This window comes from Sander lucioperca, chromosome 14 (assembly GCF_008315115.2).
Source record: "Sander lucioperca isolate FBNREF2018 chromosome 14, SLUC_FBN_1.2, whole genome shotgun sequence".
NCBI classification, from domain to species: Eukaryota; Metazoa; Chordata; class Actinopteri; order Perciformes; family Percidae; genus Sander; species Sander lucioperca.
The window spans coordinates 10388692-10406038 of NC_050186.1; the positions used below are offsets into that span (position 1 = coordinate 10388692).

General features: G+C 42.5%; 2 protein-coding genes across 2 annotated transcripts in view; both read left to right on the forward strand.

The window, feature by feature from the left end:
- The window catches only part of LOC116041796 (tripartite motif-containing protein 16-like), a 74034-nt gene extending 69571 nt beyond the window's left edge, over window positions 1–4463 (forward strand). The window contains exon 2 of the mRNA XM_031287853.2: window positions 2766–4463. Coding sequence (XP_031143713.1) covers window positions 2789–4462 — 1674 coding nt within the window. The 5' untranslated portion in view covers window positions 2766–2788 and the 3' untranslated portion in view covers window position 4463. The remainder of the gene's footprint in view (window positions 1–2765) is intronic.
- LOC116041771 (tripartite motif-containing protein 16-like) overlaps window positions 1–16023 on the forward strand; it is a 95087-nt gene extending 79064 nt beyond the window's left edge. Inside the window, exon 3 of the mRNA XM_031287802.1 lies at window positions 14391–16023. Coding sequence (XP_031143662.1) covers window positions 14500–16023 — 1524 coding nt within the window. The 5' untranslated portion in view covers window positions 14391–14499. The remainder of the gene's footprint in view (window positions 1–14390) is intronic.
- Window positions 16024–17347: the final 1324 nt, after the last annotated feature.

A 17347-nucleotide genomic window follows, 5' to 3' on the forward strand; every position in this document is an offset into this window, starting at 1 on the left:
TGAATAAAAAAAACACACGAGACAATACAAACAATGAAATAACAGATTGATTACGTAAAAAAATAAAGAGGTACATGTACACATATGTAATCACAATTAGTCAGAGGTTTCAGGGCATAAAGCTCTACAGTTTCTACAAGTTTAATACTTGTTTTGTTGTTTAACAATCTAAGTGACTTGAGTAGAGATTTTAGTTCTATGAGAAAAGGTACAACATTGGGGAAATTAATTAGAAAATGTCTGCTTGTGAATATATATGAAATGAATTCCACCCCACGTCACATGATGACCTTATCATGTGACAGACACTATCACAACACTAGGCAAGCCTTCATGAGACGCTTCACACTACCTTTACCTAAAACTAATGCCATAAAGAAGTCATGTATAGGGCGATGTCAAACTGGAACATATTACCACTGCATTTAACACAGATTACAAGTGAGATCAGTTTTAAAAAGGGAGTTAAATTAGCAATTAGTCCAACAGAAATCATCTTAAAGTGTATATGATAGTTGGGATGTGAATGTGGATTAATGTTGTGTTGTTTACCTAAGTACAGACAATAGTGTACACTGGTACAGTCTCTATTGCCTACTTGTGTCAAACGTTTGTTGAGAAGGAAATGAGAAATTATCATAAAACTATATTTTATTGATAATGTGGAAATATTAAAGGTTCAATATGTAATATATTTACTGTAATAAATCCAAAAATGACCCCAATGCGTCATCAGATATTAAGGAAACATGCTAAGTTGAAATATTATCTTTTTTGACAACAATGCTAATGCCAGTATTTTCTCCTTTTGAAATTTTCGTTCCGTGACAGAATGTCTGTTTGTGTTTTGGCCTGTGTGTTGGTATCAACTGCCCAGTTTGACAGCCAGGCAGGGTTGCCAGATATATGTACCTGTAAAAAGGTAAATCCAGCAGGCTACTGCTGTGTTCAAGCAATGAAAAAACAAACTAGAGTTTGGTTCACATGAACTGCTGCTGTGCAGACTGTAGCTCCAGTTGTGCCCACTGTCGTTTAGCAATGGGAAACCACTGTAATGTGTAAAGTAACTAGTAACTAAAACTGTCAGATGAATGTAGTCGAGCAAAAAGTACAATATTTCTCTCTGAAATGTAGCGGAGTAGAAGTAGAAAGTGGCATGAAAAGAAGACTCAAGTAAAGTACAAGTACCTCAACATTTGGACTGAAGTACAGTACTGGAGTAAATGTACTTAGTTACATTCCACCACTGCTACCTTCCACACATTTATCACCTTTGTGTGGGAAGCGAGGCGATGGAATTCCCTCGAGACAAAGGAGAACCCCTGAGCCAGACTGTGAAACATTTCAAAGTGTTTTTGATGTTTCTGAGCCGTTGTTTTAGGGATTACAGCATCTGTTGCTCAGTTGGTGCTGACTGAAATATCTCTTAAACTATTGGATGGATGAAATCTTTTTCAGATATCCAGACCAATGATTTGTCTCCATCTGCTGGTCGCCTTCGTAACGAGCAACATTGGTGCAGTGTGATTACTACACGGTGGAGAGGAACTACGGACATTTACTCCAGTACTGGAGGTAAGTATCATTCTGAGGTACTTGTATTTTACTGAAGTAGAACTCATTTTATCCAGATGGTAAAAATCTGTAAATGCATCAGTCTCAAAGATAATATTAAAAATAAATGTAGGCATTAATTAAGTGATGAAATGTCCATTTCTGGTGCTGGTTAACAACATGTTTTCAGGCTGATAGAAACCTTTTATAATAAACATGCAGTGTGCATTGGACTTGTGGAGGTTTCTTACTGCTAGACTGCTTGAATCTAGGCTGAGTACTTTCTTTAAATAGGCTTCTCTGCTTCACTGTTACTGTAGTTGTTACTGCTTAGTTTGATCTGTTTTTCATACCTAGGATTGTGTGAGCTAGGATTTAGTTTCACTCAGGTGTTTGAGAGAGATAAGAACCAGTTAGAGTTAAGGTTGCTTTAATTTTACTCTGATTCTGTAAAGGGCTGTTTGAATTATTGTAAACAATATAAACTTTTATTCAACTTAATTACAGGACAACTCAGTCATTAAGTAAATTGGGGAGCCGTCTCCAAACCCTCTGATTCTAAGAAGAGTTTACCTCCTAAAAGCTGAAGTCAGCAGAGTTTTTAAATGAGAAATGAGCTCTGTTGTAAAGTGTTGCTGCGTTTCTTATCACATACTTTTACTTTTTACTTTAGTACAAACTGCAGCTGCTCTTACAAAGTACATACTGTTGCTTGCAGTACACTCTGCAGACAGTCGGGACATCAAACTCTGTGATAACATTACAGCTTGAACTTTGAGCCTCTTGCTCAGATATGTTGCACAGAGGATTGTGGGTCAGAAAAGCACACTGGCTTGCATACTGCAAAATGTAACTCAATACATAGGACATTTTTAGGCGTACTGCATTTGATATACTATGTATTGGGACATATTACATATTTTCCTGTCATACTAATGGTAGTATGGGCATAGCAAAACAGCCAGTATCTCTCTCAGAGCGCTCCTCTTCCAGGAATGAACAACACTTTGATAACTCCTCCCTCCTCTTCCTGCTCCCAAACACAGCCAGCTCCACTCTGTGCACATATTTCCTTGTTCCCTCCCCTTCAGAGCTACAGTTTGCAGATGGGTGTAACCAACATGCTGGGGAAGTACAACAGCGTATCACTGCTGTTTTTAGATCAGAGCTCAGACTAGTTTCACTTCTCAGGAAGTGAGACTCAGACAGTTGTTGTCACTGAGCGAGAGGTGAAATGGAGCAGAAAGGAGTTCAGCTGGACCGGGAAACCTTCTCTTGTTCCATCTGTCTGGATCTACTGAAGGATCCGGTGACTACTCCCTGTGGACACAGCTACTGCATGAACTGTATTAAAAGCCACTGGGATGTAGAGGATGATAAGGAAACCGACAGCTGTCCTCAGTGCAGGCAGAGCTTCACACCGAGGCCTGTCCTGCTGAAAAACACCATGTTAGCAGTTTTAGTGGAGGAGCTGAAGAAGACTGGACTCCAAGCTGCTCCTGCTGATCACTGCTATGCTGGAGCTGAAGATGTGGCCTGTGATGTCTGCACTGGGAGAAAACTCAAAGCACACAAGTCCTGTCTGATCTGTCTGGCTTCTTTCTGTGAGAAACACCTTCAGCCTCATTATGAATCAGCTCCATTAAAGAAACACAAGCTGGTGGAGCCGTCCAAGAAGCTCCAGGAGAACGTCTGCTCTCATCATGATGAGGTGATGAAGATGTTCTGCCGTACTGATCAGCAGCTTATCTGTTATCTCTGCCCTGTGGAGGAACATAAAGGCCACAACACAGTCTCAGCTGCAGCAGAGAGAGCTGAGAGGCAGAGAGAGCTCGAGGGGAGTCGACAAAACATCCAGCAGAGAATCCAGGACAGAGAGAAAGATGTGAAGCTGCTTCAACAGCAGGCGGAGGCCATCAATCTCTCTGCTGATAAAGCAGTGGAGGACAGCGAGAAGATCTTCACTGAGCTGATCCGTCTCCTGGAGAAAAGAAGCTCTGATGTGAAGCAGCAGGTCAGATCCCAGCAGAAAAGAGAAGTGAGTCGAGTCAAAGAGCTTCAGGAGAAGCTGGAGCAGGAGATCACTGAGCTGAAGAGGAAAGACGCTGAGCTGAAGAAGCTCTCACACACAGAGGATCACAACCAGTTTCTACACAACTACCCCTCACTGTCACCACTCAGCCAATCTACATCCAGCATCCATATCCCTCCTCTGAGCTGCTTTGAGGACGTGACAGCGGCCGTGTCAGAAGTCAGAGATAAACTACAGGACGTCCTGAGAGAGAAGTGGACAAACGTCTCACTGACAGGGACTGAAGTGGACGTTTTACTGCCACAACCAGAGCCCAAGACCAGAGCTGGATTCTTAAAATATTCACGTGAAATCACACTGGATCCAAACACAGTAAACACATGGCTGTTATTATCTGAGGGGAACAGGAAAGCAACATTCATGTGTCAAAAACAGTCTTATTCTAGTCACCCAGACAGATTCACTAAATGGGTTCAGGTCCTGAGTAGAGAGAGTCTGACTGGACGTTGTTACTGGGAGGTGGAGAGGAGAGGGAGAGGAGGAGTTTCTGTAGCAGTCGCATACAAGAATATCAGCAGAGCAGGGGGGTCGGATGAATGTGGATTTGGACGAAATGACAAATCTTGGGCGTTAGATTGTAACAACAACAGTTATACATTTTGGTCCAACAAAGTCCGAACTCCCGTCTCAGGTCCTGAGTCCTCCAGAGTAGGAGTGTACCTGGATCACAGTGCAGGTATTCTGTCCTTCTACAGCGTCTCTGAAACCATGACTCTCCTCCACAGAGTCCAGACCACATTCACTCAGCCGCTCTTTGCTGGACTTCTGGTTTATGGTTGTTCTGGAGAGTCTGCTGAGTTGTGTAAACTGAAATAGACAGAAGTCATTTAAGGGTTAAATCCTGTGTTTTTACTCTTTGACTTATTTAGTCTCCATGTTTGTTGCTGAGAGTTGATTGTTGTGACATTTTGTTTTTTTGATGTTTTTTGTCAGTATTTTCGACGTTTTTCATGTGTTTACACGTTTTTGTTGCTTTTTTCTTATTTTTTTGCTTTGATCAACATTTTTTGTAACTTTCTTCGACATTTATTTGCTTTCCTAAACATTTTTGTAAATTAGTTTGACATATTTTGTTTCTTGTATTGATGTTTTAGAAGTGATGAGATGTTTTTGTTTGTTGAGAAAACCATTCGGGGAGCCCCAGAAGCTCTCAATGTGCTCAGTTGAGATCTGTTATTTTACCTGCAGAGGGAAGTCCATATACGGTCGGACAGGTGTGTCTGCAGGTGCACAGCTGTGCTGGGAGGGTTTGACCTGCAGAGACAGAGACACACAGAGACAGAGACACATGTAATGGACACACAAAATGTAAAAAAAAAAAAAAAGAAAAGTGAACTTTTTTCAAAAAACAATGAAACAGTTTCTAAAAAAAACGTCATGAATGTTTTAAAAAAAAAGCTACAATAAAGTTGAAAAGAAATTGTCGACATTCTTGTTCTTTTTTCGATGAGAAGATAATGGATGTTAGTTGCAGCCCTGCACCCAACTAATGTGTGCATTTAAAGAAATAACTGTTTGTTGTTGTGTTGACATTTAAACGCTATCTTTAGAACAGAAGCTCCTGACATCATCAAACCTTCTAGAACTATTGTCTGAAGTTCTGGGTGAAATGTTTCTGGTAGCGGATGGACAGACGACCGCCCTCGAGTTCAAGAAATCTATCAGCGAGAGATCCAAAGAACAGGACGGTAAATGGGCCACGGTGATATGTGTAAGTCTATAACTTCCTCTTTGATGCAGCATCTTACGTAGGTTTATATTATCCAAACAGCACATGTTCCACCAAAACAAGTTCCTTCCCGAGACTATTTAGCAGAGGCACCGTGGCTCCGTCCGGCTCTTAGGCCGCCCAAGATGATTGTGATTGGTTTAAAGAAATGCCAACAAACCAGAGCATGTTTTTCTCCCATCCAGGAATGCTGTGCGGTTAGATGGTCCGATACCCTTTTTTGTTTCCTGATAAATATTCCGATACCTGAACTTGCGTATTGACCGATATCGAGTACCGATCTGATACCAGTCTGTCTTTTATTTAATGATGTGGTAGCACTTCCAATTATGGCTCGGTAATAAGATGGTAATAGTGGGGTAACAATGTGATAATAAAGAGGTAATATATCCACCTTATTCTCGGGGGGGGGCTACTGTAGAAATTGATTATGGGTGCAACTTCCAGTGAGATAGTGGAAGTAGCCGTTTCCTAGTAACGTTAACGTTAGCCCCAGCAAGAGTGATAGAGAAAGACATGGCTCTGGCCCCAGCCAGCCGTCAACAGTGTTTCTTTCTAAAGTAATTTAAGTAAGTAATTAAACTATAGCTAATTTAACTAACACTGGTTTGTGTTTTAACATATGTTATTATTATTATTATTATTATTGTTATAAAATGTCTGCGGAGCTCTGGTACCTGTTGCGCTGTTCGCGGCTGTACTAACAACCAGACTAAGCTAAATCTGTGGCTTCAACAACAATGTGTTGACCACACTCCCGCAAGGTGGTGCAAGTGTTCATTTAGGAATTTTTGTGGGTTAGTAGTTCACCTTTTGGGGACTCTCTTTGCTGTGCTCGCAGTCAGTCGCAGCTTTCTTGCATCATGCCACAGTTGTGATGCACTCTGTACCTGGGTCTCTTCAGTCAACTTGTCCACCTGAGCAGGACTTAGTTGTAAATAGGTCTCATAAAATGTAAGACATTTCTACAGGTTAGTGTTGTGCCATGTTCTGTATGTGGTGTCTGTAGATCACACAGTCTCTGAGTAGACTCATTATTCTCTATATCTAATCTGTAACACCGCTGAAGGAGACCATCCGTCTGTAGCTGGAATAGTGGGGCCATCACAGAGGAACTGACATAACTTTTAAATTCTGAGTGATCCTTGAAAAGTTTGGGGCAGCCTTCTGTAGATGACACACTTGGTGCTGATGTTGATGAGCCTGGCTGAATGTGGTCTGATTTGTGACATTTGAAATTTATATGCTTCACCTTTTTCTGCTCTACATTCTTCCTTGTGCCTGCATTCCACTTCCTCTGCACATCAGTGATATCCCTGTCTTTCCCTGTGTGACTGCATTCTCAACCTACATTAGAAAATTGTCCATTATAAAATAGGTGTTAGTTGCAATCTTATATTACAAAATACATTGAAAAAAATAAAACTATCAAAAGAATCAACACTTTACCTTCCAAAGTATTGCACCTGCATGGCTGCAAGATCGCCCTGGTCCAGCAACACATGAGCACCCAGCTGTTTGTATTTCACCTAACGATGAAACTAAAACCCAGGACTGGTGATGTGGGACTTTAAGGCTCTGACTAGGCTCTATGTCTGCTTTAAGGTAGACAAGGTTGTGTCCCACCTCCTTTATTAAAACGCAACCGACTTTATTGTTGTGGAGGTAGTGATAAGACTCAGAGCCTTTCAGGTTATTAATCGCTTCACCGTCCGTAGCAACAGAGTTGATAAAGTAGCTAAATATGCTAGTGTACGTTATCTGAGGCCACTTTTTCAGGTCGTCCTCCCATCCCTCGATAGTAGAAGGCAGAGGTATAATCACATTGTCCTGTTTGAGGTGTAACAGGCTGTGTTCCCACGTTTTATTTCCCAAACGCTGAAAGACAATTAGCGTACCGTAATGACTGTTTATGACCGTTACCATGGCAATCGCCGGCTCCGGAGGTCGCGCCCATAATTCACGCAAGGTATCATGGGAGCTAGGAATAAGGTGGATAGGTAATAACATGTAATTACTAAAGTAATAACTGGGTAATACATCGCAGTAATAAGATGTAATACTGGGCTAATAAGGTAATAAGAAGGTAACAGATGTAATAACATGCAATTACCAATGTAATAAGTAGGAAAGGGTTCGATAATAACCATATGTATATCTGGGTAATGGTAATATAGTTATATTAATATTGTATTAACATGGTAATAATGGGGTAATATATGTTGATGTTTTCACAGTATTATAGGCTACTATCAGCGTAATACCTTCCAAATTAGATAAAACTTCTTGGAATTTAAAATTGGTAATTACCATATTATAATGCTGAAATTCATCCACCCTTTATGTTCCAAACATTTCGCTTTTGTTTCAAGGTAATACTTTCCAAATTATATGTTTAATCTTGTGACTTCTTACCTGGAAACACATCCGGTAGTTTCTGTGTAATAACCATGAATCAGTGCTGCAAAATGCAAAACTGCCTGTCTGTGTTGTATTACATGGTAATATTAGAATAACAGAGGTGTAGAGATTACCTGGAAATGCTTCTGGTAGTTTCTGTGTAATTTCCATGAATCAGTGCCGCAAAATGCAAAACTGCCTGTTGCTATTGTCTTACACAGTAATATTAGAATAACAGAGGTGTAGAGATTACCTGGAAATGCTTCTGGTAGTTTCTGAATAACAACCATGAATCAGTGCTGCAACATGCAAAACTGCCTGTTTCAATTTATTACATGGTAATATTAGATTACACAAATCATCCAAAGGTGCAGAGATTACCTGGAAATGCTTTTGGTAGTTTCCAGGTAATCTCTGCACCTCTGTTATTCTAATATTACCATGAAATGTGTCTTTTTCTGCAATAACCCGTGTGCAATCTAACAGCAGCTAAACACCTTCCACCAAGCACTGGAGACTGGGATCGTCGTAACTCAGTTTATTTGACTTAGAAAGGGTGAAACTGGGAAACGAAACACAGTGACCAGTTACTTACATACAGTATTGATGAGTCACAAACATTATACAATGATAATTGTAAAAACAATATAACTACACGTCACTGTTATGCGGTTGTATATACAGTAGCTAACATGTAAGCTGAAATAAAGGAAACACGTAATGTATTGTTATACAATGTACGTAGTATAACCTATATTGTTTATCTAAATAAACTAAAATATACTTACATGTAGCACAACCCAAGATAATAGAAGCAAACTAGCTTACTGAAGCATACTGTCAGTCTAATATGAGCTATCAATCATTGTCAAAAATATACATATTGCACACCAAACTTTTTGACAATAATTAACAAAGGTATCAGAACAGTATGTCAGCATCTATTTCACATACCGAGAATGCTACCAAAGGCATGGAACGTCGAAGATTGATGCGGGAGAGACCTCGGCAACAGGGTACAGAGAGGCCTCGGCAATAGGGGACAGAAAGGCCTCGGCAACAGGGGACATAGAGGCCTTCTGGCGGCCAGTGACGAAGGCAGAAGCCTTCTGGCGGCTGGCGGCGAAGGCAGAATCCTTCAGGCAGCCGGCAGCTTCAGGCGGCCGGCCTGGACGTCGAGGGTTCTTGGGGGTTCCGCAGGTGAGTCCCTTCAGGCGGCCGAACTGGACGTCGAGGGCAGCGCCGCTCCGGGGGGCCAGCAGGTCGGCCAAGGCGGATCCCCTTGGGAGCCCGCGCAGGCGAAGGGTCAGCTGGGCCGGGACCAGGCGACGGGTCAGCCGGGCTGGGGCCTGGCGACGGGTCAGCTGGGGTGGAGTCAGGCGGCGGGTTAGCTGGGCTGGAGTCAGGTGGCCAGGCAACAGGGGCAGAGGTTGACTGGGGTGCCGACAGGACACGAGGGGCAGGAGTGGGTCTGACCGTCGACAGGACACGAGGGGCAGGAGTCGGTCTGGCTGCCGACAGGGCACGAGGGACAGGAGTCGGCCTGACTGCCGACAGGGCACGAGGGGCAGGAGTCGGCCTGACCGCCGACAGGACACGAGGGGCAGGAGTTGGCCTGCCCGCCCACAGGACACGAGGGGCAGGAGTAGGTCTGACCGACACAGGCAAAGTGTGGGGAACGCTAGGAAACTCGGTGTGGGGAACGCTAGGAAACTCGGGAACGCTAGGAAATTCGGAAATGCTAAGAAACTCGGGAATGCTAGGAAGCTCGGGGACACTAGGAAGCTCGGGGACACTAGGAAACTCGGGGACACTGGGCAGTGCTGGAACACTGGGGAGCTAGGGGACAATAGGGAGTTCGGGGACGCTAGGAAGCTCGGGGACACTAGGAAGCTCGGGGACACTAGGGAAGCTGCTAGCTAGCCGGGGCTCAGGGAGGCAGCTAGCTAGCCGGGACTCAGAGAGGCTGCTAGCTAGCCGGGGCTTAAAGAGGCTGCAAGCTAGCCTGGATTCAGGGGGGCTGCTAGCTAGCCGGGACTCAGGGGGGCGGCTAGCTAGCCGGGGCTCAGAGAGGCTGCTAGCCTGCCAGGGCTCAGGAAGGCTGCTAGCTAGCCTGGATTCAGGGGGGCTGCTAGCTCGCCCTGCAACCAGTAATATAGCTCAAACACAGCGTTCGTGATTCGACTGCTCATGCCTGTTTTCCAAGATGGCTCCCGCATGTGAACATGAACGCTACTGTTTTCATAATCTATGTTTTTTTTTAATAAACTGTCTGTACACTTACAAAGTTCTCAATGCTTGGGTTTACACGTAGGGACCCTCATTATGCTACCGTGGAAGTGTGGTGCTATTTTGAGCCTTGATAGTGGTATGAAATAGCGATTTACCATGTGCTCCGAAAGCTAGCGTTAGCAGCTAACCCCGGGTTGGCGGTAGATTGTTTAAAGCTAGAGACGCATTAGATTAGCATGAAAACATGTCCCAGAGAACGGTCGACTCGGTACACATGTTATTAACCCCTAGGTTCATTTTACGCTGGAATTGTCCTTTAAGAGTTGAATGAGATACTATGCTGTAATGTAACTTTTATGTATGTATGGTAGAAAATGAGATCACTCTGAGACAATACCATCTTGTATTGCTGAGGAGCTGATAGTAGGAAACAGTAGACCAGAAGCCAATTAATGTGATATTGTCTTCTGCAGAGCAAATACATTTTAGAAAACCGTCAGCTGAAGTTGTCTGTTTCCATACCCTGTCCACATCAGTTGCGTGCTAAATTTCATGGATCCATTTTGAACTATAAAAAAATAAAGAAGAAGAGACTAGGGATGTAATGGTATGAAAATTTAACCTCACGGTTATAGTGACTAAAATTATCACGGGTTTCGGTATTATTGCGGTATTTTTAAAAGTGTGTTCAATATGTTCAGAAAGCACCGATAGGCCTACACAAGCTGAAATAGTTTCAACAAGTGTACCAGTGTTTATTATATTACAAAAATACAGACAATGGGCTTGTAAAAACGACTGAAACACCGGCCCGCTGTAGGGGGTCCGGTAAGAACTTGAACCAGAAATGTCTGACTCTGAGATCCAGGAAGACTTATTTACATCTACAACATGAAGTTAACTATGAAGTTGTATTTGACGTTACATGTGAAGTTGGATGTGGTTCTGAAATATAAGCAAATAATAATGCACATTAATAAGCATCTGACTTACTATGAACATTATTTACCAAACTAAATGTTATAGCCACCAGCATATAACAAGAAACAATACTAAGCATTACATTCATTTCTCTGTAATAATTAACATAAATGTAACATATTTCTCAGTAACACAAACTGAGAATAAGCCACATCTATTGCAGCACACATATCCATAACGGAGCAAACAGTGTAATACACCTTTAATAGCTAAGCACGTGGCTCCACAGCGCTGGTCTGTTTACTGGCGATTGCACGTTGCTAGCAAGCAGAGGTGTGGACTCGAGTCATGTGACTTGGACTCGAGTCAGACTCGAGTCATGAATTTGATGACTTCAGACTCGACTCGACAAAATGTACAAAGACTTGCAACTCGACTTGGACTTTAACATCAATGACTCGTGACTTCACTTGGACTTGCGCCTTTTGACTCGAGAAGACTTGCTACTTCCCATGAAAACTGGGGAAGAAAATGTTCACACGGCCGCGCCGCTCTCAGTTTATCTGCATCTGTGAAAAAAATGTGCACCACCTGTATGCATGCAGAGAGCACGCGCGCTGCCTGCACGACATCCAATCACTGTAGTCCCACGTTGTTTTGATTCGACAGCATCTAAGCAGGCACATTGCAAGACAGCCAATGAAGCACAAGCAACAACGCGCCAGTTGGCAAAATGATACTGAAGATAGTTTCGTTTGGTTATAACAATTACGAGGTAGTCGACAAAAAAAGAGTTGCAATTTGCAAAACATGCGGGTCGAAGATTACAGACGGAGCTGCCACAACGTCCAACTTTGTTCGACACCTGAAGTTGCACAAAGAAAGGTAAGTTTTGAATGAATGCTAAGCACCTTATCGGATGTATGTACCGTAACATACTAGCTGCTGCATATTTACTGTATCAACGAGACAGTAAACGCACGTCTCCCTTGCTGGTTCATGCTTACAAAAATAGGGATTTTTGAACCCTGATTATATGAGGTACATGAGTGTAGCACACTCAGATGGAAAACCTCGCCAACATCATGTCAACGTCCGTTTTAAAGTAACGTTACCATAACACAGTCACAGTAGATCCACCATTAGCCTTCCCTTTTCATATCAGGGGTTGTACTCGCTATAACTACCGCCTCGCTATACAACCTGAATATCAACACGTGGCTGCACAAGTAATATTAAACAATCTGCATATCTATCAGCTATGCAATAAGAAACACAGCAACAGCAATATTATCAAGGCGATAATATCTCGCTCTCTCTCTCTCTCCAAATAAATGTACCGTCGTAACACGGCCTAAACTTATCCACATTGTAGCAGAACACTTATTGAAATATGAATAAACGTAGTTTTAACGTTTACACAGATAACGAGGCAGTAAAACCCATGACAGTTTAGCAAGCTACAGCATAGTTTTAACTTAAGTACTGGGTAGTACACACATCACTTCAACAAGTCCGAAAACTGGAAAGGAAGTAGTCTGCAAAAAGTCCGTTTACAGCTGCTACATTCTGTCCTCTTCTCCTGTCTGAACGCGAGTGATTGGCAGCAGATCAAAGCGCTATGGCCTTTTATACAAGGCTGATAAACGTCCTGAGCGCTGTCATCTCCTTCTTTCCGCCATGATTTCAAGAAATGCTCGTTGTAGGCCATGCAGTGCACCTTCGTGGCTACTTCAGGAGCCTTAGTTGAAGCTGGGAAGAATTAAACACAGGGTTTCCACACCGTGGTAATCCACCGCAATAATAAGGATATTTTAAATGAAAACGGTAATTGTTACCGCCAACATTTTTACCGTGGTTTACCGTTACACCGGTAGTCGTTACATCCCTAGAAGAGACACAGAACTTGTAACAACAACCACATGCTTATAGTGGTATTGACTGGGGGTGTCATGATTCTCTAAATCCTCGATTCGATTCTCGATTTTTACATAATTCTTTTTTTTAAAGCACAGGTTGCTATGCAATTCGTAGACTAGACTTTTATGCAATATAATATCTGACCTTTGTCTGCAATGTACCACACAAAATTGTCAAATTTAAAACATTTTATTAACAACATAATGTAACAATAACTTACATCTTCAGTCAATTGGAAACTTGACAATTTGTCAAAGTAAAAAGGGAAAAAAAAGTTTGCCGACAGTGCAGAGTGCAGAGTGCTAGAGAAAGACAGGCTCTGGCTGAGGGCAGACGCACAGCGGTGTTTGGTGTTTAAGCCCCCAATGTCGTCTTCCAGGCAGCGCTGCCTGGAAGGCACTAGGATTAGGCAATGGTTATGGTTTAGGTGCCTTGAAGACGACGGCTGCAGCGCTGCCTTGAAGTCTTGGTTGGTGGCTTAAAACAACATTGAGCCACACTCGGCGGTCTGCTCCCTTGTTGCTCTCTCTAATATAACCAATATAAGCCGCTCGGTTAAGGCTACAAAACGTTCATGCAGGCTAAAATTCAACCGTGTGGTTTTGTTGGGATTAACCTATGAACAGAAGGAATCTCCGCTAGCTGCTAAGATAATGTGCAATGGTAAACACACAGAATATGGTACACGCACATAGCAGAGCTTGCAAACTGTGGCGTTCTTTGTCGCCATGTACGTATGCTCACTAGAAATCTAAAATACTTCCACAGCGGCGCCTTCAGTGAAAGAGGAGGGGGCTCAAGTTCTGCCGATGCATCTCCTGCATTTCTTCGCAGCACTTAGACACGTGATTTTTCCGCTTGTCAAGCTGACCGGCCATGACATGGGGGCGTGGCAGTATCGACGATTTAATTTTTTTAATTCGAAATTCAAGATTGTGACTTCATTTCGATTTTAAATCGAAATCGTGACACCCTTAGTATTGACAATGCATGAGCCTGAGTAGTGTAGTACATATTTATAAAAGGTTGCATTTTAGCTTTTAATATTCAAATATTATTCGAATATTAAAAAAAATAACAAATGAAATTCAAATGGTATCATAGAGGAAGACTGACAGCTGTAGTTTACACGAAGGCTAGTGTAGAAAGTTCAGAGGATCAGTAATTTATCAGTAAAAGAAGGCGTTTGTTTGACTAAAAACAGGCTGCGCTCCAGTGTAAACATGCTTAAAGGTGTCGTCAGGGTGGAGGATAAATACTGATAAATCATGGATATAAAGTATATGTTTTTCTTTAATTCTGTCTGTAAATGTACGACTCTTTCCCTGAAGTGGTAATGACTGTAAAACTCTGTTTTTATGTTCAGCAGACATCTGTCATCTGGAGAAACACACCTGAGGGAGACGTCGAGGGAGATTGAACAGTGTCGTTTCCCAGCACAGAAGGAAAAGGAGGAAGTTATGTAACGCTGTGAGACGTAAACGCACGTGATCCTTCAACATGTAACAGCCTGCAGAGGGAAGTCCATATACGGTCGGACAGGTGTGTCTGCAGGTTCACAGCTGTGCTGGGAGGGTTTGATCTGCAGAGACAGAGACACACAGAGAGACACAGAGACACAGACAGTCGTTGTCACTGAGCGAGAGGTGAAATGGCGCAGAAAGGAGTTCAGCTGGACCGGGAAACCTTCTCTTGTCCCATCTGTCTGGATCTACTGAAGGATCCGGTGACTACTCCCTGTGGACACAGCTACTGCATGAACTGTATTAAAAGCTACTGGGATGAAGAGGATGGTAAGTACAGCTACAGCTGTCCTCAGTGCAGGAAGACGTTCACACCGAGGCCTGTCCTGCTGAAAAACACCATGTTAGCAGATTTAGTGGAGGAGCTGAAGAAGACTGGACTCCAAGCTGCTCCTGCTGATCACTGCTATGCTGGAGCTGAAGATGTGGCCTGTGATGTCTGCACCGGGAGAAAACTCAAAGCACACAAGTCCTGTCTCTTCTGTCTTGTCTCTTACTGTGAGAAACATCTTCAGCCTCATTATGAATCAGAGACATTCAAGAAACACAAGCTGGTGGAGCCGTCCAAGAAGCTCCAGGAGAACGTCTGCTCTCGTCATGATGAGGTGATGAAGATGTTCTGCCGTACTGATCAGCAGCTTATCTGTTATCTCTGCTCTGTGGAGGAACATAAAGGCCACGACACAGTCTCAGCTGCAGCAGAGAGAGCTGAGAGGCAGAGAGAGCTCAAGGGGAGTCGACAAAACATCCAGCAGAGAATCCAGGACAGAGAGAAAGATGTGAAGCTGCTTCAACAGCAGGCGGAGGCCATCAATCTCTCTGCTGATAAAGCAGTGGAGGACAGCGAGAAGATCTTCACTGAGCTGATCCGTCTCCTGGAGAAAAGAAGCTCTGATGTGAAGCAGCAGGTCAGATCCCAGCAGAAAAGAGAAGTGAGTCGAGTCAAAGAGCTTCAGGAGAAGCTGGAGCAGGAGATCACTGAGCTGAAGAGGAAAGACGCTGAGCTGAAGAAGCTCTCACACACAGAGGATCACAACCAGTTTCTACACAACTACCCCTCACTGTCACCACTCAGCCAATCAACATCCAGCATCCATATCCCTCCTCTGTACTACTTTGAGGACGTGACAGCAGCCGTGTCAGAAGTCAGAGATAAACTACAGGACGTCCTGAGAGAGAAGTGGACAAACGTCTCACTGACAGGGACTAAAGTGGACGTTTTACTGCCACAACCAGAGCCCAAGACCAGAGCTGGATTCTTAAAATATTCACGTGAAATCACACTGGATCCAAACACAGTAAACACATGGCTGTTATTATCTGAGGGGAACAGGAAAGCAACAGTAATGAGTCAACAACAGTCTTATTCTATTCACCCAGACAGATTCCCTTACTGGTATCTGCAGGTCCTGAGTAGAGAGAGTCTGACTGGACGTTGTTACTGGGAGGTGGAGAGGAGAGGGGGAGTTTATGTAGCAGTCGCATACAAGAATATCAGCATATGGATAGCGGATGAAATTAGATTTGGACGAAGTGACAAATCTTGGGCGTTAGATTGTAACAACAACAGTTATACATTTTGGTCCAACAAAGTCCAAACTCCCGTCTCAGGTCCTGAGTCCTCCAGAGTAGGAGTGTACCTGGATAACTAATGTGTGCATTTAAATTCCATTAAAGTGCCCATATTATGAACAAATTACTTTTTCTGGGATTTGGTTACAGAGGTGTTATTTTGTGTCTCTGGTGCTTCCACACGCATACAAACTTTGAAAAAAATCTTTGTTATTTGTGTCTCACTAAATCAGTCGTACACGCAGAGCTGTCCATGTTCTATCTGTGGACATGTTACGCTGTTTGTATGCACAAAATACAGTGCAATGCATTGTTATCAACTGGCATTAACAATGGCTAACCGGGCTAGAGCTAACGAAAACAATGAAAATCTGACTTGGAACGCATTCAACTCGGGTGTGACGTCATTCCCCGCTCCGTCTTCCGAGGTAAATGGAACGCATTATGAATCAAGCCAGGAAAAAAAATAATATTAACTGATGTTAAACTCAGACAAAACTAAAGTTTACTTTATCTTTAAGGCTCATTATCTGACCTAAAGTTTATTAATATTTATACTTCTGTCTACACTATATATATATATATATATATATATATATATATATTAGGCCCCGGGACTTTAAAGCGTTAATTAAGATTAATTAATTACGGGACTTTAACGCGTTAATTAATTACGCAAAAAATAAATAACAATGTTAACCACACTTATTTTTGCACCGCGGAACGTTTTTCAATGAATGAGTTTCGACGGACCGATTATACTGGAGCACCAACTAGCGTTCTTGACTTCCGACAACAACAAACCACAGGTAACATGAACGAAGAAGCTGACGAGACCGCTTTGCTTGGCCCCGTGGATGGGAAATTTTGTTTTAAAAAACGAAAGGATGGAAGCGTCGACAAGAGCATGGTTGTGTGCAAGCTATGCAACAAGGAATTTGCGTATCACCGCAGCACATCGAGCCTCAAATATCACCTCAACGCAAAACACACAGGAGTTAGCGTGGACGTTAGCCTGACCGATTAAAATGCGATTAATTTCGATTAATTAATTACAAAGCCTCTAATTAATTAGATTAATTTTTTTAATCGAGTCCCGGCCCTAATATATATATATATATATATATATATATATATATATCTCTATACATTCATTCATTCAACCTTTATCCTCAAGAGATTATTGAGCAGCAAGTCAGAAAGACAAAAACGGAACAACACAGAAAATACAATCATAAGATATATAGAAAGACAATAAAACGTTCAGAATTGGAAAATTATTTGATAATTTAAGAATGCAAAAGAAAGTAAAACTATGTAAAGTAGTTATAAGTAAAAGTTTGCAGGTTTAAAACCAGATTTCTAAAAAAAAAAGTGCTGTAATTTGTAATTCACTATCTTACA